Genomic DNA, 26,803 nt, shown 5'->3' with positions numbered 1-26,803 from the left:
CTTGGGCCCAAGCCCTTCTTATAGCAAAAGCACCCTGGGACTGGTGCTCACATCTTGTTTGGATACTGGGGCTATGGTATGATAGATGCTTAGGTCTATGAGCCGCAGCCCTGAGATGGGTGGGGTCTCTGGTGAAGGCGATTGCTCAAGGCTTTTCCCAGTTCATCACTGGGCAGACATGCAACTGTCCCTCAGAAGCAAGGGTTGCAAGTACTCACTAAGGGTAGATAGATGACACATGTGAGTGAAGTTGACCAGACAGAGTGCAGCACAGCAGAGGGCATTTGTTTAACACAAAGGGGCTACCCATGCTCAACTCCTGCCACCTCTTCCTAGATTCTGTGTGTCTATGTGCATGTGTCTGTGTGTATGTCTATGTGTGTGTGTGCGTGTGTCTGTGTGTATATACGTATGTTCAATTCCAGGAAATGTTTTGCTTCTGTCAAATACAATCTTTCCAAACTTTCAGAGCTGTCAACTATTTTTTAAACTGAGTTATAATTAAAGCAGAGCTAACAAAATATGTCTGTGAATTAGAAAGAGCCCATAGTTCACCACCCTGAAGCTTCCACCAGAAGAAAGGCTGTAGTCAGCAGAGTAGGAAATGGCTTGGTTATCAGAATCCAAGGTTCATGCTGCTCTTAGCTCTCCCAAAAATCCAGGAGAGAGAAATTAGTGGGAGTAAATGGATTTAGTCAAGTTGAGCACTGAGGAAAATAGACTTTCTGTCTCAAATCTCCATTTTGGGGAGGGAGTAGGTGCATTGAGGGCCTTTATGGGACACCCCAAGGAGACAATGAGTAGGAAATCCCCAAGCTGAGTGGAGTCTTTGTTTCCAAAGCACATCTTTCTTCTTCTCTTCAAAAGCAGACTGATCAACCATGGACCAGGACTTCAACTTCCTGGGTCCAGTACCTGCATTTTCTTGTCAATTCATGTGAGCTGAGGAAAGAGGAGGTCTTACAGACGCTGCTTTTCAAACTTAGAATGAGATGTAAGAAGGATGGGTCATTAAAGAAAGGATGGGAGAGGGAAGGTAAAGGTAGCAGTGGCTCCTGCTCTGTTACAGTGCGGGACCAAAGAGGACACCAAGCCACTTTCTGGCAAAGCACTCTTCAGACAACCTTCTTACTTCTCACACAGCCCCAAACATTAGGTAGACATCCTATGTCTACATTTCCTCCTGCTCTGTTGCAGCTTTTTTCTGAGTCTTTGTGTCCTGCATTAGAATAAGCGAAATGAGACCATTTAGTTTTGAATCCTGCATGCTAGGAACTGGGAATGGGGAGGGAATAGGGCTGGTCCCCACAAATAATAAGTCACTATTAATTTTTTCTCCTTAGACATGAATAAAACCTTTTATGAAGTTATTATTTTACTCTGCTTGGGATATTCTTGGACCCCGATGTTTAAACTGTAACAGCTCTGCCTCTTCATGGCGTAGGAACAGTTGTAGGGATAATGAGAGATAAATCCTGAAAGGGAAGGTGAACCATAGAGGGCAGCACCTTGGGTGATGAGGTTTTGCTGCATTGCACATTGTGGAGATTCTCCTTGCCAACTTTGTAGGATAAGACATTTGATTTTACTAAGGAGTTGTCTGTTTTCTTTTATCTTCACTGTTGGCCAACTTACATCCTTAGAGTTTATTCTTTTGGTTTGTTTCCAAGAAGTAGTTTTGTGCTCATTTTAAAAGCCAAATACCAGAGAACATATTTAGCTTTACCTGTCATTCATTCTGTGTATTCATAAAATGATCAGATTTTTAAAAATTTGTACTGGCTCAAGTATGGGAAAGAAAGAAGGGAGGGATCCTGAAGGGCAGAGGTAAAATGAGGGAGAACAACAGTTGTGCAATAAACCCGAGGAAAGGAGAGCAGGGGTAGGGCTTATGAAAAACACAATTTTCTGTTCACTTTTTCCTAAAAAGTTCCTGTTCATCTCATGTGAGACTGATTAGTGTTTCCTAAACTGGGCTCACTAAGCTATCAGAATTGTAAAAGGGTGAAATGAGATCTTAAAGCTGGAGTAGTTTATGAGGCCCAAAATGTCAAATCACCAAACAGCACCAGACATCGACAAATTCCTCTGAAATGAACGATAGAGGCCATTTCCATAACTGAATGGAAACAGAAACTGCAGGGACAACACTCAGAAAACATCGAAGAGAATACCATATTTGTGAAAAAAATAACAGAATAAAAGAACCATCTCGTAAAACTCTAGTCTTGCATTAAGGATGGAAACAGTAAAAAGAATGAGGGAAAAGGATAAGAATTTATTTCAGGAAGAGGAGCAAAAGGCTAAAGAAAAAGAACATGGGTAAGACTAGCTAAGAAAAAATTGAGGGCTGATGTAGTGTCAGCATTCAAATAAGGGGCGTTCTAGAGAAAGAAAACAAACAAAATAGAAAGAAAAAAAAATGGCTGGTAAAAGTTTCCTCCAGAGAGAAGGGCATGCTTCTGGTAAGAAGTGCTTACCCAAAGCCTCATATAAATGAGGAAAATTGACCTACATCAAAGCACGTATACATCATTGAGAAATTTCCTAACTCTGGAGACAAGAGAATCTGTGAACCTTCGGAAAGAGAAACAATGCGGGACCAATGCAAAAGATCTAGAATCAGAATGGCTGTGATTCTCCCAGACAACAATGACAGATATCAAATGAGCACAGTTTTCAAAACTCTGCAGAAAAATTGTTTCCCAAAAAGAATTCCTCACCAAATTCTTAATGGAGTGTAAGGATAGAATATAAATGTACTCATGTATATAGATCTCAAAATACTTACTTCCCACCCCTCAATTGTAAAAAAGATTAACTTGAAAAAAGAGAGTTAACCTAGAAAAAATACTTAGAAACATAAGGGAATGCAAACAGGCAAGAGTAAAGCAGGCTAGAGTAGGAACAGGTGGCATAGGAAGCAAGGCAGAATCAGGAGCACATTAGGGCTGTTTAGTAATCGTTTTAAAAGCATACACATGCATTTCTCCTTCCAGCACATTCCTTCCCATTAAGTTACAGTATACAGAAGAAGAACAATTCCTCTGACCTTGCCCCAAGTGGGTAATGAACCCCAGGAACTAAGATATGCGTGCTATAACAGCTCTTTCTATCAGAAGAATGCCTGAAGGACACTCATAAAAAGTTACAAGAAGCAGACATCCATGCCATCACTTCACAAAATCCTTTGATTGACACAGACTCCCTGTCTTCGAGTGCAGGTTTTAATGTCAGAACATTACAACAGCAGAATGAAAGTGACCACGTGCCTAGAACAAAGAAGTAACTTATCCATAAGCATGATAAGGCACACCATGCTGTAATCTCAGCTACTCAGGAAGCACAAGAAGATCATGATTTGAGGCAAACCTGGGGGGAAAAATAGCAAGATCCTATCTCAAAAGTAAGCTGATGTACATCTATAATCCCAGCTACACAGGAGGCAGAGGTAGGAGGATCATGGTCCAAGTCCATCCCAGGCAAAAGTGTGGGATTCTATCTGAAAACCAAGCTAAAAGCAAAAGGGCTGGGGTGTGGCTCAAACCGTAGAGAACCTGCCTAGCAAGTGAGAGGCTCTGTGTTCAATCCCCAGTACTACCAAAACAAGAAAAGAAGAAAGGAAGAAAAGAGGGAGGGAAGGAGGAAGAGGGGTAACCACTTTTCTAGGGAAAGGTTAAGCTAAATTATCTAACTTACTTTAGCTAGCATAAATATCTCTGTTGGAAAAGTTGCCCATTGTGATCCTATCCACACCCACACTCCTCTTGGTGTGCATCTCCCCTTTTTTCCTTCTTCTTTCTGCCTAATAAAATTTTTGCTGGCCTTTATCATGTAAACCACCTTGAAATTCTTTTTTTTTTTTGCAGTATGGGAGTATTAACTCAGGGCCTCTGCACTTGCCAGGCAGGTACTCTACCACTTGAGCCATGCCCCAACTTTTTTGAATTAAAATATAATGATGTTCTGGGTTTTGCTAAGAAGCTGACTCAGAATAAATTTTTTTTCCATTTTTCTTTTATTATTCATATGTGCATACAAGGCTTGGTTTATTTCTCCCCCCTGCCCCCACCCCCTCCCTTACCACCCACTCCACCCCCTCCCGCTCCCCCCCTCAATACCCAGCAGAAACTATTTTGCCCTTATCTCTAATTTTGTTGTAGAGAGAGTATAAGCAATAATAGGAAGGAACAAGGGGTTTTGCTGGTTGAGATAAGGATAGCTATACAGGGCATTGACTCACATTGATTTCCTGTGCGTGGGTGTTACCTTCTAGGTTAATTCTTTTTGATCTAACCTTTTCTCTAGTTCCTGGTCCCCTTTTCCTATTGGCCTCAGTTGCTTTAAGGTATCTGCTTTAGTTTCTCTGCGTTAAGGGCAACAAATGCTAGCTAGTTTTTTAGGTGTCTTACCTATCCTCACCCCTCCCTTATGTGCTCTCGCTTTTATCATGTGCTCATAGTCCAATCCCCTTGTTGTGTTTGCCCTTGATCTAATGTCCACATATGAGGGAGAACATACGATTTTTGGTCTTTTGGGCCAGGCTAACCTCACTCAGAATGATGTTCTCCAATTCCATCCATTTACCAGCGAATGATAACATTTCGTTCTTCTTCATGGCTGCATAAAATTCCATTGTGTATAGATACCACATTTTCTTAATCCATTCGTCAGTGCTGGGGCATTTTGGCTGTTTCCATAACTTGGCTATTGTGAATAGTGCCGCAATAAACATGGATGTGCAGGTGCCTCTGGAGTAACAGTCTTTTGGGTATATCCCCAAGAGTGGTATTGCTGGATCAAATGGTAGATCGATGTCCAGCTTTTTAAGTAGCCTCCAAATTTTTTTCCAGAGTGGTTGTACTAGTCTACATTCCCACCAACAGTGTAAGAGGGTTCCTTTTTCCCCGCATCCTCGCCAACACCTGTTGTTGGTGGTGTTGCTGATGATGGCTATTCTAACAGGGGTGAGGTGGAATCTTAGCGTGGTTTTAATTTGCATTTCCTTTATTGCTAGAGATGGTGAGCATTTTTTCATGTGTTTTCTGGCCATTTGAATTTCTTCTTTTGAGAAAGTTCTGTTTAGTTCACATGCCCATTTCTTTATTGGTTCATTAGTTTTGGGAGAATTTAGTTTTTTAAGTTCCCTGTATATTCTGGTTATCAGTCCTTTGTCTGATGTATAATTGGCAAATATTTTCTCCCACTCTGTGGTGTTCTCTTCAGTTTAGAGACCATTTCTTTTGATGAACAGAAGCTTTTTAGTTTTATGAGGTCCCATTTATCTATGCTATCTCTTAGTTGCTGTGCTGTTGGGGTTTCATTGAGAAAGTTCTTACCTATACCTACTAACTCCAGAGTATTTCCTACTCTTTCTTGTATCAACTTAAGAGTTTGGGGTCTGATATTAAGATCCTTGATCCATTTTGAGTTAATCTTGGTATAGGGTGATATACATGGATCTAGTTTCAGTTTTTTGCAGACTGCTAACCAGTTTCCCAGCAGTTTTTGTTGAAGAGGCTGCTATTTCTCCATCGTATATTTTTAGCTCCTTTGTCAAAGATAAGTTGCTCATAGTTGTGTGGCTTCATATCTGGATCCTCTATTCTGTTCCACTGGTCTTCATGTCTGTTTTTGTGCCAGTACCATGCTGTTTTTATTGTTATTGCTTTGTAATATAGTTTGAAGTCAGGTATTGTGATACCTCCTGCATTGTTCTTTTGACTGAATATTGCCTTGGCTATTCGTGGCCTCTTGTGTTTCCATATAAATTTAACAGTAGATTTTTCAATCTCTTTGATGAATGTCATTGGAATTTTGATGGGAATTGCATTAAACATGTAGATTACTTTTGGGAGTATAGACATTTTTACTATGTTGATTCTACCAATCCATGAGCATGGGAGATCTCTCCACTTTCTATAGTCTTCCTCAATCTCTTTCTTCAGAAGTGTATAGTTTTCCTTGTAGAGGTCTTTCACATCTTTTGTTAGGTTTACACCTAGGTATTTGATTTTTTTTGAGGCTATTGTAAATGGAATTGTTTTCATACATTCTTTTTCCGTTTGCTCATTGTTAGTGTATAGAAATGCTAATGATTTTTCTATGTTGATTTTATATCCTGCTACCTTGCTATAGCTATTGATGATGTCTAGAAGCTTCTGAGTAGAGTTTTTTGGGTCTTTAAGGTATAGGATCATGTCGTCTGCAAATAGGGATATTTTGATAGTTTCTTTACCTATTTGTATTCCTTTTATTCCTTCTTCTTGCCTAATTGCTCTGGCTAGGAATTCCAGTACTATGTTGAATAGGAGTGGAGATAGTGGGCATCCTTGTCTGGTTCCTGATTTTAGAGGGAATGGTTTTAATTTTTCTCCATTAAGTATAATGCTGGCTGTAGGTTTGTCATATATAGCTTTTATAATGTTGAGGAACTTTCCTTCTATTCCTAGTTTTCTTAGAGCTTTTATCATGAAATGGTGTTGGATCTTATCAAAGGCTTTTTCTGCATCTATTGAGATGATCAAGTGGTTTTTGTCATTGCTTCTGTTAATGTGGTTTATTACGTTTATTGATTTTCGTATGTTGAACCACCCCTGCATCCCTGGGATGAAGCCTACCTGGTCGTGGTGAATAATCTTTTTGATGTGTTGCTGAATTCGATTTGCCATTATTTTGTTGAGGATTTTTGCATCAATGTTCATTAAGGAGATTGGCCTATAGTTCTCCTTTTTGGAGGTGTCTTTGCCTGGTTTTGGGATAAGTGTAATAGTGGCTTCATAAAATGTGTTTGGCAGTTTTCCTTCCCTTTCTATTTCATGGAACAGTTTAAGGAGGGTTGGTATCAGTTCTTCTTTAAAGGTCTGATAGAATTCAGCAGAGAATCCATCAGGTCCTGGACTTTTCTTTTTGGGGAGACTCTTGATTGCTGCTTCAATTTCATTTTGTGTTATAGGTCTATTCAGGTGATTAATTTCCTCTTGGTTCAGTTTTGGATGATCATATGTATCTAGAAATCTGTCCATTTCTTTTAGATTTTCAAATTTATTTGAATATAGGTTCTCAAAGTAGTCTCTGATGATTTCCTAGACTTCCATGGTGTTTGTTGTTATCTCCCCTTTTTCATTCCTGATTCTACTAATTTGGGTTTTTTCTCTCCTCATTTTAGTCAGGTTTGCCAGGGGTCTATCGATCTTGTTTATTTTTTCAAAGAACCAACTTTTTGTTTCATTAATTCTTTGTATGGTTTTTTTGGTTTCTATTTCGTTGATTTCAGCTCTTATTTTTATTATTTCTCTCCTTCTATTTGTTTTGGGATTTGCTTGTTCTTGTTTTTCTAGGAGTTTGAGATGTATCATTAGGTCATTGATTTGGGATCTTTCAATCTTTTTAATATATGCACTCATGGCTATAAACTTTCCTCTCAAGACTGCCTTAGCTGTGTCCCATAGGTTCCGGTAGGTTGTGTTTTCATTTTCATTGACTTCTAGGAACTTTTTAATTTCCTCTTTTATTGCATCGATGATCCATTCTTCATTAAGTAATGAGTTATTTAGTTTCCAGCTGTTTGCATGTTTTTTGTCTTTACTTTTGTTGTTGAGTTCTACTTTTACTGCATTGTGGTCAGATAGTATGCATGGTATTATTTCTATTTTCTTATATTTGCTGAGGCTTGCTTTGTGCCCTAGGATATGATCTATTTTGGAGAAGGTTCCATGGGCTGCTGAGAAGAATGTATATTGTGTAGAGGTTGGATGAAATGTTCTGTAGACATCTACTAGGTCCACTTGATCTATTGCATATTTTAGATCTTGGATTTCTTTATTGAGTTTTTGTTTGGATGACCTATCTATTGATGATAATGGAGTGTTAAAGTCTCCCACAACCACTGTGTTGGCGTTTATATATGCTTTTAGGTCTTTCAGGGTATGTTTGATGAAATTGGGTGCGTTGACATTGGGTGCGTACAGATTGATGATTATTATTTCCTTTTGGTCTATTTCCCCTTTTATTAGTATGGAATGTCCTTCTTTGTCTCGTTTGATCAATGTAGGGTTGAAGTCTACTTTGTCAGAGATAAGTATTGCTACTCCTGCTTGTTTTCGGGGGCCATTGGCTTGGTAAATCTTCTTCCAGCCTTTCATCCTAAGCATATGCTTATTTCTGTCGGTGAGATGAGTCTCCTGTAAGCAACAAATTGTTGGGTCTTCTTTTTTAATCCATTTTGTCAAACGGTGTCTTTTGATGGGTGAATTAAGTCCATTAACATTAAGTGTTAGTACTGATAGGTATGTGGTGATTCCTGCCATTTAGTTATCTTAGTTGTTTGAAGGTTTGATTGTGTGTACCTAACTTGATGTTACTCTCTACTGTCTTGCTTTTTCTTATCCTGTGGTTTGGTGCTGCCTGCCTTTTCATGGTTAAGTTGGGTGTCACTTTCTGTGTGCAGAATCCCTTGCAGAATCTTTTGTAATGGTGGCTTTGTGGTCACATATTGTTTTAGTTTCTGCTTATCATGGAAGACTTTTATTGCTCCATCTATTTTGAATGATAGCTTTGCTGGGTAGAGTATCCTGGGGTTGAAGTTATTTTCATTCAGTGCCTGGAAGATCTCACCCCACGCTCTTCTTGCTTTTAATGTTTCTGTTGAGAAGTCTGCTGTGATTTTGATGGGTTTACCTTTGTATGTTACTTGTTTTTTCTCTCTTGCAGCCTTCAATATTCTTTCCTTAGTTTCTGAACTTGTTGTTTTAATGATGATATGTCGTGGAGTAGTTCTATTTTGATATGGTCTGTTTGGTGTCCTGGAGGCCTCTTGCATTTGTATGGGAATATCTTTCTCTAGATTTGGGAAATTTTCCGTTATTATTTTGTTGAATATATTACGCATTCCCTTCGCTTGCACCTCTTCTCCTTCTTCGATGCCCATGATTCTCAAGTTTGGTCTTTTGATGGAGTCAGTGAGTTCTTGCATTTTCTTTTCACAGGTCTTGAGTTGTTTAATAGTTCTTCAGTTTTTCCTTTAATTACCATTTCATCTTCAAGTTCTGAGATTCTGTCTTCTGTTTGTTCTATTCTGCTGGATTGGCCTTCCGTTTTGTTTTGCAGTTCTGTTTCGTTCTTTTTTCTGAGGTTTTCCATATCCTGGCTGTTTTCTTCTTTATTGTTGTCTATTTTTGTCCTGAGTTCATTTATCCATTTATTCATTGTGTTCTCTCTTTCACTTTGGTGTTTATACATTGCTTCTATGGTTTCCTTTATTTCTTCTTTTGCTTTTTCAAATTCTCTATTTTTATTGTCTTGGAATTTCTTGAGTGTCTCCTGTACATTTTGGTTGACCCTATCCAGTATCATCTCTATAAAATTCTCATTGAGTACTTGTAGTATGTCTTCTTTTAAATTATTCTTGTAGGCTTCATTGGGTCCTTTGGCATAGTTTATCTTCATTTTGTTGGAGTCTGGCTCTGAGTTTCTGTTCTCTTCATTCCCCTCTGGTTCCTGTACTAATTTTTTGCTGTGGGGAAACTGGTTTCCTTGTTTTTTCTGTCTTCCTGTCATTGTCCTTGGTTTTGTTACTGTCCCTGTACTGTGTGTAATTAAGTATTTTCTAGCTTGTAATAATAACAATGGTAATATTGAGAATGGAAGAGTGAGCTGAGATGGAAAGCAAGAAGTTAAAGAAAAGGGGAAAACAAATATACAGACAAGAGGGAGAAAGCAGAACAAGGTATCAGACAAGAGAGTTTCAAAGGTATAAACAGGGAGTGTTAGTGTACTAATCGACAGTAAGCTGAACAGACAATAGAGTGACAGAGAGAGGATTGAAAATCAAAGATAAAAAAATAAAAAATAAGTATATGAAAGTAATATCTATTTATAAAAATGAATTAAAATAAAATGGAAAATAGAAAATTAAAAAAAACAAAAAAAACCAAAAAACCAAAAAACTTCCAAGTTTATATGCAATGCAATTTCAGTCTTAATAATTTGTATGTCCGTCTCAATCTCCAGTCCTGGAGTTGGTGCCTCAGATGTTGTTCTGTAGTTGTCTCATCAAAGGGGATGCATAAAGTAGAACAAAACTACACTCACACACACACAGAAGAAAAAAAAAAAAGCCCCACCAAGTGTCCCCAGTTCAAATGCAATACAGTTTCAGTAAGTTTTTCGGCTTGCAGGTGTAATTCGGTTGTTCTCTCATCAAAGGTAGGGAGAAAAAGAAAAAAAAAGCGTCTGGAGGCAGTTCTGAGAGTGGTATCTGCAACTGTGGCTTGCCTGCCTGCTGCTCTCAGCCTGTAGCTGGCGGCGTTATTTATGCAGATCTCTGGGGTGAGCTTAGCACTCACCTGGTCCCACAGGCTTTGTTTGCTCAGAGTTCTCCTGTGCGGGGGAGGGGGGCCTCTGCTACAGGCTTTTCCCTTTCCAAGCACTGGGAAAGGCGACACTGCCCCGCGTTGTCAGGCCTGCGTGTTTATTTACAGTTCACGTGGGAAGTGGGTCTTCCCTCCTCTCACAAGCGTCCCCGCTCCTGGTTGCTGGCGCGCCCCGCTCCCGCCAGAGCCTCTCCGGCCCGCCCGGCTCGTTTATTTACAGTCCCGGGAAGGATTCCCTTCCCCCAATGTTCAGCGCTCAGGGCGCCCCACCCTCTTTCCAGCGTGTCTTAACTGTTCTTATTGCTTAGTACTCAGTTTCTCTTTTTTTCCCGGGTGGAGGTCAGTCTGTCCAGGGGGCTATGCTGCTCTGGCCCAGGCTTGTCTGTGGGGGAACCGCGGTACCGCGAAGCTCACCTGGTCCGCGTCTTCCCAAGCTGTATGGGCGCCGGCCACTGGCGGCCCCGGGGGGCCTCCTCGGTTCTCCGTTTAACGTGAAGTGGAGATTCTCTGCGCCGGCTGGAGATGTGGAGGAGTCAAAGTTATGCCTTTTCCCGGTGATTATGCCTGCAAAGTGTGTCTCCAGCGTCTCTCCAAGATTTCACTATAGGAGGCTCGCTTTCTGCTTCCTACCTCTAGCCGCCATCTTGGAATCTCTCCTGCATTGTTCTTTTGACTGAGTATTGCCTTGGCTATTCGTGGCCTCTTGTGTTTCCATATAAATTTCACAGTAGATTTTTCAATCTCTTTAATGAATGTCATTGGAATTTTGATGGGAATTGCATTAAACATGTAGATTACTTTGGGGAGTATCGACATTTTTACTATGTTGATTCTACCAATCCATGAGCATGGGAGATCTCTCCACTTTCTATAGTCTTCCTCAATCTCTTTCTTCAGGAGTGTATAGTTTTCCTTGTAGAGGTCTTTCACATCTTTTGTTAGGTTTACACCTAGGTATTTGATTTTTTTTGAGGCTATTGTAAATGGAATTGTTTTCATATATTCTTTTTCCGTTTGCTCATTGTTAGTGTATAGAAATGCTAATGATTTTTCTATGTTGATTTTATATCCTGCTACCTTGCTATAGCTATTGATGATGTCTAGAAGCTTCTGAGTAGAGTTTTTTGGGTCTTTAAGGTATAGGATCATGTCGTCTGCAAATAGGGATATTTTGACAGTTTCTTTACCTATTTGTATTCCTTTTAGAATAATTTTTTTGAATCCGTATTTGTATATTTTCCTCTCTGACATTTTCCAGTTGGATTGGGCGGATTTTCAGCCAAGAAGTCGGGTGAGCCCTGTGGGCCTGCCAGCCAGAATACATTGGGGTGCCTCTCTTCACAGAGAGCAGGCCAGGCCCAGCAGTGTCTCTGTGAATAGCCTGACATTTATGGTACTCAGAAGTAGTGATGACCTAGGGCTTAGCAAATACACTGTAAGAGAGAGATAACTTGATACGAAACACACTGCCTGTTAGCCAAAGATAAATCTTTTAAATAAATAATCTTCCAGCTACTTGGGAGGCAGAAACAAGAGGTTTGGGAGTTTGAATGGGCGTAGCTCAGTGGTAGAACACTTGCCTAGCATGTGCAAAGCCCTGGGTACAATCCCCAGTATCACACAAAAAAACCAAAATCTTAAATTCATGTGCATCATGGAGGTTATCCCCCACTCCCAAGCGGTCTCAGAGGCCTGGAGGACCAAGCCTTGTATAGGGTTCAAGGGAAACTCAACATTTCTTTGTGTTTAAGCTTCTTAATTTTTTTCATTCATTTTTATTAGTGTACTTTAATTGTACAAAATAATGGGTTTCTTTATGACACTTTCATACCTGTACATAACATACCTTGATCATCATCATACCACTTTACCCCCTCTTCCCCTCCCCCCATTCTGGTGCCCTTCCTCTTCTCAAATAGTCCCCCTTTGACTTTTATGTCTTTTTTTTTTAATCTGGATTCTGCACCCGAGAGGAAACGTGATGTCTTTCTGAGTCTGGCTTTCTTCGCTTCGCATGTCGATCTCCAGTTCCATTCATTTTCCTACAAATGATTTAATTTCATTCTTCTTTAAAACTCTATTATGTATGTATGTCACATTTTCTTTATCCATTTATCCATTGACAGGCACATAGACTGATTCCATAGCTTGCTATTGTGAGTAGTGCTGCTATAAACGTTGGTGTGCAGGTGTCTCTATTGGATACAGATTCAAGTTGCTTGGGGTTTACTCCCAGGAATGATACAGCAGGATCTTACGGTAATTCTATTTTTAGATTTTTTGAGGAAACCATTCTAATTTCCACAGTAAACTATTTCTCTTTAATACTCTTTCCCTAAACTGTCCTCTGAAGTCTTCAGTCTTGAATCAGCTCTTATGCTTCTCTCCTTTATATATCTAGCTTGGATAAGCGAAGATAATCAGTTGCCAATATTCCTTTTAATTGTTTTTTTTTTTTTTGAAAGGTTAAGGATGCTTGCCTCAGCTGTGCTTTCACAACTGAATTATTAACTGCCAAAGGGCACACACCCTGCCTTTCATATTGAACTTGGGGGAGAACAATGGGAGCTGGAGAGGCAGGAGGATTTGAAGTCTATTTCAGCGTCTCTTTCTCTTGTGTCTGAAATATCTCCCATGAAGTGTTGTGCTTAAGCTTCTTAATTTTTTATTTTTATTAATATATGTTAATCGTACATAATGGATTTCTTTAAGACATTTTCATACATGTACATAACGTACCTTGATTAGCAGCACAAACCTGTGCACATCAAGGATTGTTGAAGTTGATTGTGCACAGCAGGGCATTAAACATATCCACTAATGGTGATGGTGTGATGAGCACACTTCAGTAAGAAACACGCACTGCCTCGTCACCTATTAACAGTCTCAAGGGAAGAGGAGGGGGAGTGAGAGAGCTGCATTTCAAAATACGTCTTCCACTCTGTTTCCAATGTTACATTGAAATCCAGAATGCTGTATATATACTCAAATACATGTATATATTCAAAACGGAGACTGATAGGCTCACTTCCTATAAATGGGAAAAGATCGGACTTTTATCATCTTAGAGGTAATATTATTTACCTCCCCTTAGTAAAAAAAAAAACATGTGCTTTTGCTTTTGTTTTGTTTTGTTTTCCCCCAGGAAAAAAAAAAAAGGATAATTTTTTTTTAAATAAGGATAAATTTTAAAAAAGGTTAAATTTTTAAAAAGGATAGATAGGTTGTATTTATCTATTCTTTCCTGCCCAGTTCTTGTAACCACAGGCACAGATATTAATACAGTGGGCCTGTGTTTGCTTTGTGCATGTGGCCAAGTAGGCCAGTGACCTTCATGGGAACCAGGCTCCTGAATTTGGCACCAAGCATTGATGTTAATAAATGACTAGACTCCTATGGTGACTCTGTTGTGAACTAAACAATTTGCTGATTCTCTTGCTGATGTCAGTACTGTCTAGTGTCAGTACTGTCTAGAAAGCCTAACCATGCTGAGACAGGGAAGGATGACACCTGGCAGCCAATTTGCTCACGTTTTCCCATTCTGCTTTCTACTCATATGTTAGTTCTGGATTCAGAAAGCTGGCTGCTTCTGATATTCTGAAAGTAGTAAAGAGTAAAGGTTTTCTGAATGATCCACTGAAAGATAAGTGGCGACTGACCGTAGACAACATCACAGGATACTATCACTGCAGGTCTCAGGATCTCTATACTCTCTGTGCTGGAAGAGAGACCTCAGTGCTCCAATAAAGGATGGAAAGAAGGAACTGGCAATAGAAAACAGAGGGTAGCTGTGCTGGGCAGAGCACAGATCTCATGGATCCATCACGTCTACCCTACTTTGTACAGGCTTCCTCACAGTGCTGGCCTTGGGTTTGGGGAAGGCGATTTTCCTCTTCCTCCAAGACTTGTCCAAGTAGAATAGGGAAGCAAAGAATAGCAAATCCCATAGCCAAAGACTGACTTATTAATGGAATACCCCATACTCAGAGAAATGTAACCTTTACCCTGACATAATTGGTTATTCTTATTTTCTTTACAATAATGCCAATGTTTAACATTGTATGAAATTTTAGCCAAGGGTTTTGTTTTTTAAGAATTAGTAATAATAACATATCCTTTAGAATCTGAGAAACTGTACACATTCCAAATAAGTAGAACTGCAATGTGACCAGATAATTACTAATGTTTGTTATCAGCTCACTAGGTGGCGAGATTGTCTCAAATGTTCTACGTATTTTAATTTTATTTAATTCTCACATCTGCAAAGTACATGTTATTACCCCCATTTTAAAGATGAGGAGACTGAGACATAGGTTAATAACTTGCTTGAAGTCACATAGGAAGTTATGACTTTGATTTAACCCTATGTAGTCACACACCCAAGCAGTTTGACTGCAAAACCCTAATTCTTAACCACTATCTTATGCAATTGAGCAATGTCTACAAAACTAAGAAGACAGAAAATGTCTTCTTCTATCAATGGGAAAAATAATTGTAACTGTTCATAGACTATTGATAAGACTAAATAACAATATATGTAAAATGCATAAAATAGTGCCAGCCCCTAGTGTGGTGGACTTTGGATAGACATTAATTATCAAAATTAATGTTACTGTGAATTTTAGCTGTTCTAAGGAGGCCTACTGGCAATGTGGCACAATGCCTTAGGTGACTAAGCACAGTAATTGCAGGCCTTGGAGCCCAACCTGGGTGGCACTTTGAAGATGAGATTAAAGTACCCGCCTGTAGTTGCCAAGTACCCAGCAGGGCCAGGATCTCAGAGTTTGGCAGGTTTTCTGTTCCAGCCTTCTCTCTGAAAACAGGGTTTTCCCAGACATGCGTTTTATAAACACATCAAATTGCCACTTGCTTTTTGTGCTTTTCTTTGTGTGTGTGTGTGTGTGTGTGTGTGTGTGTGTATACACTTGGGATTGAACCTAGGGCCCTTCAAATGCTAAGCACACACTCTACCACTGAGCTACATCCTAGGCCCTGACTTTTCTGAGAAGTAATATACTTAGATTTGTGTTCTCCTACCTCCTAACACCTCTCATTACATTTGTTTAAGAGCCCCTTACCTCTAACCTCAGACCCCAGAGGAGGTGCAGTGGCAGCCTGATGCCCCTTTTGATTTTGTGTTCCACGAGACCCCTTGGCCCAGGAGTGCATTGGGCTTTAGTACATACAGAGATGCCATGCAATCAGTTCTTCTCCTGGCCTGGTTGTTACAGACTGAATGTTCGTGTTGTCCATTCTCCCCACCCTGACACACACACACACAAATCTTATGTTGAAGCCCTGTCCCCACAGTGTGATAATATTTGGGGATGGAGCCTTTGGAAGGTAATTAGAGTTAGATGAGGTCATGAGGGTGGGGCCCTCATCATAGACTTAGTGCCCTCATAAGAAGAGACACCACAGAGCTTGTTTTTTGCCATCTCTCCTGGCCATGTGAGGGCATAGCAAGAAGGCAGCCATCTGCAAGCTAGGAAGGAGCCCTCATCAGAGCACAATGGCACCCAATCTGGAGCTACCAATGTCTGGAACTTCCCAGTGTCCAGACTGTGAGAGAACTAAGCCTGCAGTTTAGTCGCTCAGACCGTGTACTTTGTTATGGAGGCTGAGCAGACTAATGCAGTGACTATGGCCTCACTGGGACGCTTTTAAGAACACACAGGAAGAGGAAAGGAGAGGAGAGGGGAGGGCAGAGGAGGGAAGGACGGGAAGGAGAGGTGAGCTGGCCCAGGTAGCCCCTGCCTATCTATTACTCCTCTGTGACACAAGTCATGTCAGCCCAGTAAGAGATGATGTGAGATAGCAAGATAGGAGGGAAGTTAAATTAAAGTTTGAAAGTGTAATACACCTAATGGCAAAGGAAGGAGCATGCTCAAACCCTTGAGGCTCCTCTGGCCTTTGATGAAAGGCTCTTGTATTTCCGCTGCACTTCCGTTGATCAGCTTAATCAATGGAATCAGCTTTAACTAAGGTGAAGAAGTTGGTCAGCATGTCTTTTATTTAGGCAAATACAGGCAAAATGTAGATAATGATTTTTTTTCTTAGACTTTCACTATTTTTTTAGTACAATTTTTTTTCTTTCTTTTTTTTTTCATACTGGGGTTTGAACTCAGAACTTCCCACTTCCTAGATGGGCACTCTTATCGCTTGAGCCACTCCACCAGCATTGTTTTGTTTTTCTTTTTTAAAAAAAACAAACATAGTGCTATGATTTGAATATTACTCAAGAGTTCATTGTGATTGAAGGCACGATCCACAGAGTGGCGGTATTAGGAACCTCGGAGGCAGAGCCTGGCAGGAGTCCTTGGGTCATTGGGGACCTGCCCTTGGAGGGCATTGTGGGATCCATTGTTATTCCCTGCCCGCCCCCTCCACACCCCATTTCCCCCCACTCCCCATCTCTGTTTGTCTCTCAGATTTCCTGTTTGGCAATGTAAACACTTCCACACTGGAACTTGCACCATGATGTGATAAGGCTGAAAGCAGACCCTCACCAGAACAGAGCTGATGCAGGCACCATCCCCTAAACCTCCCGAAGTATGAGTTAGAGGAGCCTTTCTTTTTGTAAGTTAGCAGGTATTTTGTTGTAGTCATGCAACATAATAGACATTAACAGATATAGTATTTCCTTAGTCAGCCAATAATGAAAAGCTGGAGTATATACATGCATGTACAATATATCATATATGTATGTACATACACATGCAGAGAATTTCCCAATAAAAATATTATTCATACCAAAAAGATGTCTGGCTTTTTGTCTAAGTATTTTTCACAAATGAACAAAGTGCTGTTACAGACTTTTGCTTTAAACCAAGTATCACGTGTATCAATTAATTCTCAGTGTTGAAGAGTAATAATATACATGGCACATGGTTGGTCACAGTGCAGTAGAGGTTTTTGTATGTGTGTGTGGTTCTGGGGTTTGAACTCAGGGCCTTCACCTTGAGCCACTCCACCAGCCCTTTTTTTTTTTTTTTTTTTTTTTTTGAGATAGGGTCTCGTGGACTATTTGCCTGGGCTGGCTACAAATTGTGATCTTCCTGATCTCTGCCTCCTCAGTAGCTAGGGTTACAGGTGTGAGCCACTGGCCCCAGCTCAATAAAGAGTTTTTAAAAAGGGAGAAGAAGGGGGTCTGAGTGTATGGCTCAATGATAGAACACTTTCCTAGTGTGTGTGAGGCACTAGGTTTGATCCCCAGCACCACAAAAAAGGAAAAAGAAAAAAAAGAATAGGAACCTTCAGATATTATAATGTTTCAGAGAATCTGAAAATCTAACCCTTATTAAACTTTGTCACTTCTTTTTTTTTTTTTTTTTTTTGTTGGGACTGGGGTTTAAACCCCCAGGACTTCAAGCTTGCAAAGTAGGTACTTTACTGCTTAACCCACACCTTTAGTCCATTTTGCTCTGGTTATTGTGGAGATGGGGTCTTGTGAACTATTTGCCAAGGCTGACCTCGAATTGCAGTCCTCCTGATCTCAGCCTCCCAAGTAGCTAGGAGTATGGGTGTTTATTTTTTATTCTTGTATTCATTAAAGATTTCTGATGTCTCCTTTCCTGGCACATATAAGACTGAATGACCAGGGTCTCCTGAAGGTTGAATTGGACCAGCTGACTATCTGGCCAGTGAGTGGTGAGCCATGTGAGCTACTTCTGTGGTAGAGGAATCACTTGCCGATATAACACCATCCAGAACATTCTCTTCCTGCTGGACAGAAACTAATGGCCCTGAAGGAGTTCCATGGGCCAAGGTCTCTAATGACCCTTAGATACAGTGGAAATAACCCTTTTTCTTATGAGCCTGAAATTTGGAGGCAGAGGAGGGAGTAGGGGCTTTTTGTTAGTGCAGCATAACCTAGCTTGTCCTAACAGAATTATACTCACAAACTGCTGGTACTAACTCCAGAATAACCATGGTAGGCTTGCAAAAGAGTTAGTTTCTAAAGTGACCTTCTTTAGTTTTCTCTATACCATTCCTGAAAGAAAAAAAAATTACTAACAAATTCGCCAGTTGTTCACTTTAGTTCGTTTAGAAACTAAACGAACTATGTGGCTATGTGGTGATCTCTTCATATGGTAATAAAAATATCACACCTGGCTAACGTGCATCATGCATCTTGCTAAGTGACCAATATCAACAGCTGTAATGACCTAGATTTGTAGACTGACCAATGTTAAGATTCCCAGGGATAACTCTGTAGGCCAGATAGAATATGTAGTGAGCCTTCAGCAGCTTCTCAGTTCTCCATTGGTTTAAATGCCTACGGAGTCTGTGGGACCACTTCTGTTTGGCTCCTGTTAGGCAATATATTTTTGTACACCTGCAAACAAAAGCAGAACTTCACAGTAGGTAGTACTCAGATATGTTTAAACCACGTCAGCTTTATTTCTTTTCATTTTCTATGGCTGTCCTTTGTGGTAAACACTGCTGTCCCTCTTGTTACTAACTTGTTTGTGATCAGTGGTTGCTAAGGGCACAGCTGAGACTTAAACTAAGAAAGCCTAAGTCAAAGCTGTTGCGCTGGTGACTCCTGACCCTCCTTCTGGAATGAGAGTGAATAGCGTGTACGGAGCTCTCATTGCAATGATGACCTCATTTGTTTAGGAACTCAGGACGTCTGAGACCTGAGCCAGGCAGGAAGGTGGGCAATAGTAATTAGAACACAAAAACACCATGTGAAAGGCCTGACCCTTGGAAGTATTGTAACATCAGAGAATCTGAAAGAAGATCATCCTGGCTAGAACCTCACTAGTGAGCAGAGGGCAGTAGAGGATGGTGAGACTGTAATGGTGTCTGTTAGTCAGCTTTCCATCACTGTAACAAAATACTTGAGGTAAACCAGCCTAAAGGAAGAAGGGTTTACACATGTGCAGAGATTGCAATGCGTGGTATTTGGCCCTGTTGCTTTGGGCCTGTGGTGAGCAATATGTGGTAGGAGAGTGTGTGACTGAGGAGGTCTGTCCACCCCACTGCAGTCAGGAAGTGAAGAGAGAGCAGTGGGCTAGGGTTCCAATACCCCCTTCAAGGGCACACCCCCAGTGACCTCACTTCTTTCTACCAGTCCTACTTCCTGAAGGTCCTACCACCTCCCAACAGCACCAGTGGCTGGGGACTGGTCCTCAGCAGGAGCCATTGGGGGACATTGAAGACCAAACCATAGCAGAGTCCAGGGTAAGGAAGATCAGGCACAGCCACCTCCCCGGGTGGACAGGGTTCTATATGAGAGAGTCACAGAGTCCGTGCCACCACTGGCCTGATGTGTGATGTCATGCACAACCCAAGTCAGACTAGAGTCATGCTCTTGACATTTCTATCACTTACAGCTCTCCTAAAAGACAAATACGAAGCAGAACTTGGGGGATTGCAGCCTGATGTATTTACTAAGTTTCTTTTGGTGAAGAATTACTTGAATGTCAGGGAAAGAACATTCTTGTTAATTCACAAATACAAATTCTAGAGAGAGTAAGGGAGCCTCTTCCTTACCTGTCCCCAGATTTAATGGAAATAAGATGTATTTATTTTATTTTTATTTATTTGCAGTACTGGAGTTTGAACTCAGGGCCTTGCACTTGCTAGACAGGTGCTTTACCACTTGAGCCACTCCACCAGTCCTTTTTGCTTTTAGTTATTGTTTAGATAGGAAGGATCTCATGCTTTTTGCCTGGGGCTGGCCTCAAACTGCAATCCTCCTACCTTCCCGCATTATCTGGATAACAGGTATGAACCACAATACCTGGCGTGTTTGTTGAGTTGGCAGCTCACTAACTCTTTCCCAGAGCTTGCCTCAAACCACAATCCAACTATTCTCTACCTCTCAAAAAAGTGAGATTTAAAAAGAGTGAGTTCACTAGCCCTCTCCTCTAACACTGTTGCAGGGAAAAAATAGGAAATATTTTGAATGCTTCAGAAAAGTAAAAACCAATGCTACCCCTTCACCAGAGGTAAGCTCTTCAAAGTCAAGATTTTTGTCTTAGCTTTGAATTAACATTGCTAGTTTATAGTATCTGTCACTTAGTGAGTTCTTGGAATCTTTTGGGGGCAGGCAAGCAGGAAGGGTAGGATGAAGGAAGAAATGAAGAGAGGGTGGGAAGAAAAGGGAGGGTGGTGGGTCTTCAGCCTTTTCTTTCCCCAAAGTACACGTTCCAGCAGGAGTTCCTAAGGTGCTGAACAGAGGCAGCAGAGGCCTCAAACCCTCAGGTGTCATCATGCTTCAAAGGACAAAAGGAAGATGGTTGCCAGACCTACATTTTTGAAGTTTTTCAATGGGACCATCCCAATTAAATGTCTCAGGAATGTTGGTTTTTATCCAGAAAAATCTGACGTGAAGCTAGATTTAAAGAGGGTAATGGGAAAGATCTACTGTATTTTTAAAATGTGCTTCCTTGCTGGGGATGTATCTCAGTGGTAGAGAGCTTACCCAGCATGTGCAAGGCCCTTGGTTCGATCCCTAACACTGCAAAAAAAAAAAAAAAAGTACTTTCTTTTTTCATATGGATGCATTATGATTAATTTACTCCTTAGTAAAAGATCTTAGTTCCTCAGCATTATTTTAGCAAAAAACAGTGATAATGACTTGACCTTGCTCGCTCATGTGCAGCTTAGCTAACCTGATTATATGTTTCTGCCAGAAACTGGGTTTGGGTGTGTTAACATGGCATAATAAATGCTTCCTGTGACTGTCTTATCCCAGAACTATTATATTTTATTTGACAATAGGGCTTCTGGGCTGGAGGCCTGGCTCAAGTAGTAGCACGCCTACCTACTAAGTGTAAGCCCTGAGTTCAAACACTAGTTACCAAAAGGAAGGAAGGGAGAGAGGGAGAAAGGAAGGAAAGAGAGGAGGGAGGAAGGAAGGGAAGGAGGGAAAAGGAAGGAAGGAAGGAAGGAAAAAAATGGAGTTCCTGGTTCATGTAAAGAAAGACTGTGTAATCTATTTTGATTTTTTAAAGTAATTTCCACATTGCTATTCCAGTTTAAGAGTGAAACCATGCATAATTCAGCAGTCCATTCAGTAAGTGTTTATTAAATGCCCCATATATCGCAGGCACTTTGTACAGTGCTGGGGATAGTGTGTGAATGTAAGAGGCAAGGGCCAACACCATATCTTTGTCTCACAGATGAGATGGAAGGCCACTTTGATTCATCCCAGTGGGGTTCACTTTTCAGCTCTGAAAAGTGCTCTTCTTGCCACACGTTGCTGGAGCCATGACAATGAACCTGAGGCAACTGGGTGATAACAGAGCATTCAGAAGCGCAGGGGACAGTCTGTGTTGAAGGGAAGCAGAGCCTCCCTTGCAAACACCCATAGACATAGCTGGGCATGGTGGCGCATGCCTGTCATCCCAGCTGCACAGAACACATCAGTAAGAGGATTGTGGTCCACACCAGCCTGGGTATGAACAGTGAGAACCTATTGGAAAAATAAGTAAAGCACAAAGAACTAGGGGCATGGCTCAAGTGTTACAGCACCTGCCTGGCAAGTGCAAGGCCCTGAGTTCAACCCCCAGTACTGCCAAAAAAAGAAAAGAAAAAATTCATAAACTTTACATTAAAATAAACTTTAGACCAATATAGTGACAGAATTGTTTGCCTTTACTGAAAGCAGCTGATACATCCCAGCTGTGCAGCACCGTACAAAAAGTTTTGGGTCAGCCTGACTGAAGATCAGCAGGACTTCATCTGAGGACAGTTTCCCTAGTCACCTTGATGAAACTCACCAGTAACTGACACAGCGAGATTGGGCATTCATATCAGAACCACTGCACACAATCTGCAATCTGTTTACGCTCTCATTTCATGGTACACATCTAATCATTTCAAATCCCTTTTTTTGTCATTAAAAGTCACATATTAAAGACCCAGCAGAACAAAACCCCACAGGCAGGGGCAGTTTACTGGGCTCACTGTGAATATGCAGTAGCCAGGCTGTGCCTTTGTAGACCTTTGTCATGTTGTCCTCCTGCCAGACCTTTTGAACACCTTCCTCTGTTTAGGAAATGACCCACCTAACAGATCTCACCTCCTCAAAGTAGAAGACAGAGAACAAAATTTCCCAGCCTCCCTTGCAGCCAAGACAGAGGCATTGGACTCAGGCTACACCCACCAGATCCCCGCCTCCCCCTGGGCCAAGATCCTTTTATGCAAAAGTGTTGACAGGAGGCAGGCTTCCCCCACCACCACCCCCAACCCCGAAACCTAATTTTTCCAGTCAAGGAGACAGATGAAACACCCAGCTTTCTCCTCCAGGAACATTCCCCACCTGTCTCCAGGTGGGCTAGGTTAGATATTCTCCTCTAGGTCACTTTTCAGCATAGCTTCCCACTGTATTACGAGTATTAGTACCAGCAGGTTCCAATCTGCTGTGACAGTTACAGTTACTTGAACCAATAAACCAAAACTATATGGTAAATCAAACACAGTAGAAGTTTTTTTGCTAATCACATAAAGTGAAAACAGTGTACTTAGGATCTCTCAGGAGGTGACTCAGGGCCCCAGGCATCTCCCAGCTTGTGATACCTCCCTCTGTGCCACACAGCTTCCAATGATGCCATTCCCACCTGAGCCAGGCCAAAAGGAAAGAGACCTTTGAGCAAGGCCCAGAAGTGATGCTGTCCACTTCTGTTCACATTCTGTTGCCCAGAACTGGGCAGCATGTCTACACCTACCCAGTCTTCCTCTCCTAGCCTCCCTCCAGTAAGAGCATGTCATCAGACAAGGGCTAAGTCTTCACCTTCTGTCCTGTTACTGCTTCTTCCACACTACCAGTACCACGGTTCACTTGGTAACCATGGGTGAATGACAGGCAGATGTGGCGCTGGTCTGGATTCCTTTTCCTCTGCTCTCCAGTGCTTTTCTGTTAAGCAATCGATTTCAGAGGCACAGATTCAGAGTAATTTCAGAATGCTTTGCTCGAACTACTTTTATCTCCAGCCCCCATGTGTCAGTTTGAAAGGGAAAGTGCTTAGCAGGAAGCCTGGGTGCCATATGTACTCTGAGAAGCTGGCACATGGAAGAATTAGGAGGTTCCAAATCATTGCCTACTAGCCACCCACAGGCTAATGAAGGAAACGTCTTTTTATTTTCCCCGCGTCTCCTGGACCTAGGAGCCTTCTCAGCAGCCAGGGACAGCTGGGAATACGACTCTGCTGCCAGGGACCTCCAGAGCCCGGATTTGCAGAGTCAGCCGGCCCTTCGGAAGCTGCTGGAGCATGGCGGAAGCTCTGTGCATCAGCAGGCTGCCCTCCACAAGCTGCTCACACAGTCCCCGCACTTGGGCAACTCTGTAGGAGGAAATTATCTAGAGCTGGCCAACACGGTGAGTACGCTTTGGTTCATAGAACACATCTTCAGGCCTGTCTGTGTTCCAACACAAATATTTTCACTTTTGAGTTCCAGGGGACATATTGAGTATTGTCTTTTTTTACTGAGCTGAATATTGTGCCATTTCCAGCACTGCTAACAATTTTCAGTGCCCCAGTGTTGCTGGCACTTAAGAACTTAGGGACTTTGCTCACATCTTGAACACCTGGGCAGACCCCTAAAAGCTGTTTTCGATTAAGCCCATAACTTGTACAGGTTTAGGTACTAGAATATCTGCAACAGCTTTTTCCATGAAAAGAATCCTTCTATGGTACCAGACCTCACAAATGAATCATATCTGCTGCTTTCTGCTTCTTAAGTTGGGCTTCACTCCTTTGAAAAACAAAGAGGAAAATAAAATAGTTTCGGTAGTTTCTGTTGAAAACTATGGGACAAGCTTAGAATTTCACTAGGCTAAGTTTAGTGTGTCTGTGTCTGGGTGTGCTGAGGACTGAACTTGAACCCACAGCCCCACACCAGCTGTGCCTCTGACCTCTGTCCCCAGCCTCTTAGCCTTCCCTTGTGTCTTGAGATGTGTCATTCCCATGGCAACCTTTGCGTGAAGAGCCATTGTCTTCCTCTTAAGTCACAACTAGGGACTGGGGGCATATAGTTGATGGCCTGGGCCATGTCACCTGGAGTGACATGCAGTTTACAAATTGAGATTGCTGTCCAGTCACTATGGGCAGGTAAAAAAACCTAGCTAACTTTTTGATATTGGAGTTTGAGTGGTGGATAGCACCTCTTCAACCTTGACTTTTATGCACTGACAGTTTGATGTAGACTAGAGGTTTATCAACAAATGTTAAGATGTATTTTCTAACTTAGATGTTTTTGGTGATGTGTTTGAAAGAATAGTCCTCCACCAGCAATAGTTAAAGCACAGTAATCACACAAATCACAATTAAATGATAATCTAAAAAATGCCTACCCAGCACTCCTCAAAACTGGTAAGGATCAAAACCCAGAAAAGTCTTAGAAGGGGAAGTGTGTAGCTAAGAGCAGCCTGAGAAGATATGATCTATGTAATGTCCCCAAAAGGTTACTGGACCAGAAAAAGGACAGTAGGCAACAAACTAAGGAGGCCCGAAGGATGTGAGGGAAATCTGGCTATGACATCTGTCACCCCATTTGGCTGATCTGGCTGGCTAGGCAGGTGTCCCCTTCCTTCCTTAGCTCTCACTCCCCTACCTCCCGAAGCTGTGTGCTCTGTCCAAGAGGACGATAACCTCCAAATAAACTCTCAAGGAGGCCCAAAGATAGTGTGGACTTTACTTAATAAACAATGTTTGAAAAACATTGGTTCATTAATTGTGACAATATAGCATGATAATATGTTAATAAATAGGGGAAATGGTTGTGGGGGGTATATGAGAACACTCTGTCCTATCCTTGCAACTTTTCTGCACATGTAAAACTATTATTAAATAAAAAAGTTTATTGAAAGCACCAGGTGCCAGTGGCACATGCCTGTAATCCTAGCTACTCAGGAGGCAGAGATTAGGACAATCACAGCTCGAAGCCAGCCTGGGCAAGTAGTTTGCGAGACCCTATCTCAAAAAAATCCATCACAAAAAAAATGGGCTGGTGGAGTGGCTCAAGATGTAGCCCAGAGTTCAAGCCTCAGTACCACAAAAAAAAAAAAAAAAAAAAAAAAACAGCAAAAAAACTTTAACCTTATAAACATCTGGGCTGGTGGAGTGGCTCAAGTGGTAGCACCTGCCTAATAAGCATAAGGCCCTCAGTTCAAACCCTAGTACCATCACCACCACCACCACACACACAAAAAAATAGGTAAATAGTTGGCACCACAAATGAACAAATAAATAAACAAATCTACACATGCTCACTTAAAGCCATCCTTAAGTGGTAAGAATCACACCATGAGTGAAATGCAGGCACTAATGTCCTGTGACAGCAGTGTTTTCTCGTTGACTAGCAAATGAAACAATTGAAACCACTACGTGAACTTGCAGACTCTTAATGATGTCCTTGGGGCCTGTGGTGGACCCTAACGCCTCACCCCTTCCTGTGTCTTCTCCACTTGAGGTGATTTTGGAGTCTTCCTGTCAGACATGTGAGAAATACTAAGTGGCCCTGGTGTCAGCCATTGTGTTTGGGGTGGTTGACTTCACTGTCCTAATTAATTCAAGGTCTGCTCACCAGGGTCCATGGGGCTCAGTTTGAAAAACATCCCTCATATGTAGTCAAACAAAGTAAATAGCCTCTCTAAACTGCACATTAGGCAATCTGTTTATTTATAAAATCACATCAAAAGTAATTTATGTTCCTTCTCAAAGTCCTGAACTAATAAAGTTCTGTTTAAACAAACAAACATACAAACAAGGGTGAAAGGCATTCATCAAGTATCCAGTTAGGAGACAGAAAAGGACACAGTAATTCACACAGGGAAATTCACACAGGAAAAAGTCAATATAAAGAATTAACTAGTCCCAAAGGATTACCTACTAAGGAGTAAAGAAACTAATGAAGCCAGGCACAGAGTTACATGCCTATAATCCTAGCTTTCAGGACCAGGCCAGTCTGTGTTATAGAGCAAGACCCTATTGAAAAGGCAAGGGAAAGGGAAAGGGAAGGGAAGGGAAAGAGAAGGGAAGGGGTGGGGGAAGGAAAAGAGAAGGGAAGGGAAGGGGAAGGGAAGGGAAGGGAAGGGAAGGACACTATACAGGAGTAGCAGTATAAAGGCAGCCCTACCCCTAAGGCTGAGAAGGAGAACCTGAGGAAGGAATGAACTTGGAAGAAGGGCACCTCTCACCCTGGCTGATTCAGACTCTGAAAGAAGAAATGGCTGTACCCACTGGATGGTGGCAAAGTTCCCTGCAATGCTTCAGACTAGGGCTGGCAAGCAGGAAACCAATCCTTAGAACATCAGCCCCTGCAAGACTAAGTGAGCATCACGAAGAAGGTGTCCCCAGAAGTGCCAGAGGATATCACTGGGAGGCCTGCTGAAATGGTGACAGAACCCCCACCAGGCCCCCACCCCTAAGGTACCACTAAGACTTGTTGGGAGTTTGTGCCCTGGATGTCCTGCA

The 26,803-nt window shown here is 41.6% G+C and overlaps 1 protein-coding gene across 6 annotated transcripts in view; it reads left to right on the top strand.

The window, feature by feature from the left end:
- The window catches only part of Mcc (MCC regulator of WNT signaling pathway), a 437,017-nt gene that overhangs the window by 106,533 nt on the left and 303,681 nt on the right, over positions 1-26,803 (top strand). For 5 of the 6 annotated variants that reach the window (XM_074058872.1, XM_074058874.1, XM_074058871.1 and 2 more), the window contains one exon: positions 23,495-23,706. The exons of the other annotated variant lie outside the window; for it this stretch is intronic. In XM_074058872.1, the coding sequence (XP_073914973.1) occupies positions 23,495-23,706 (212 nt within the window). The remainder of the gene's footprint in view (positions 1-23,494; positions 23,707-26,803) is intronic. 6 annotated transcript variants of the gene reach the window in all.

This window comes from Castor canadensis, chromosome 16 (assembly GCF_047511655.1).
Source record: "Castor canadensis chromosome 16, mCasCan1.hap1v2, whole genome shotgun sequence".
Lineage (NCBI taxonomy): Eukaryota > Metazoa > Chordata > Mammalia > Rodentia > Castoridae > Castor > Castor canadensis.
Note: the sequence above shows the minus strand (reverse complement) of the source record. Positions and strands in the feature narration are given on the sequence as shown.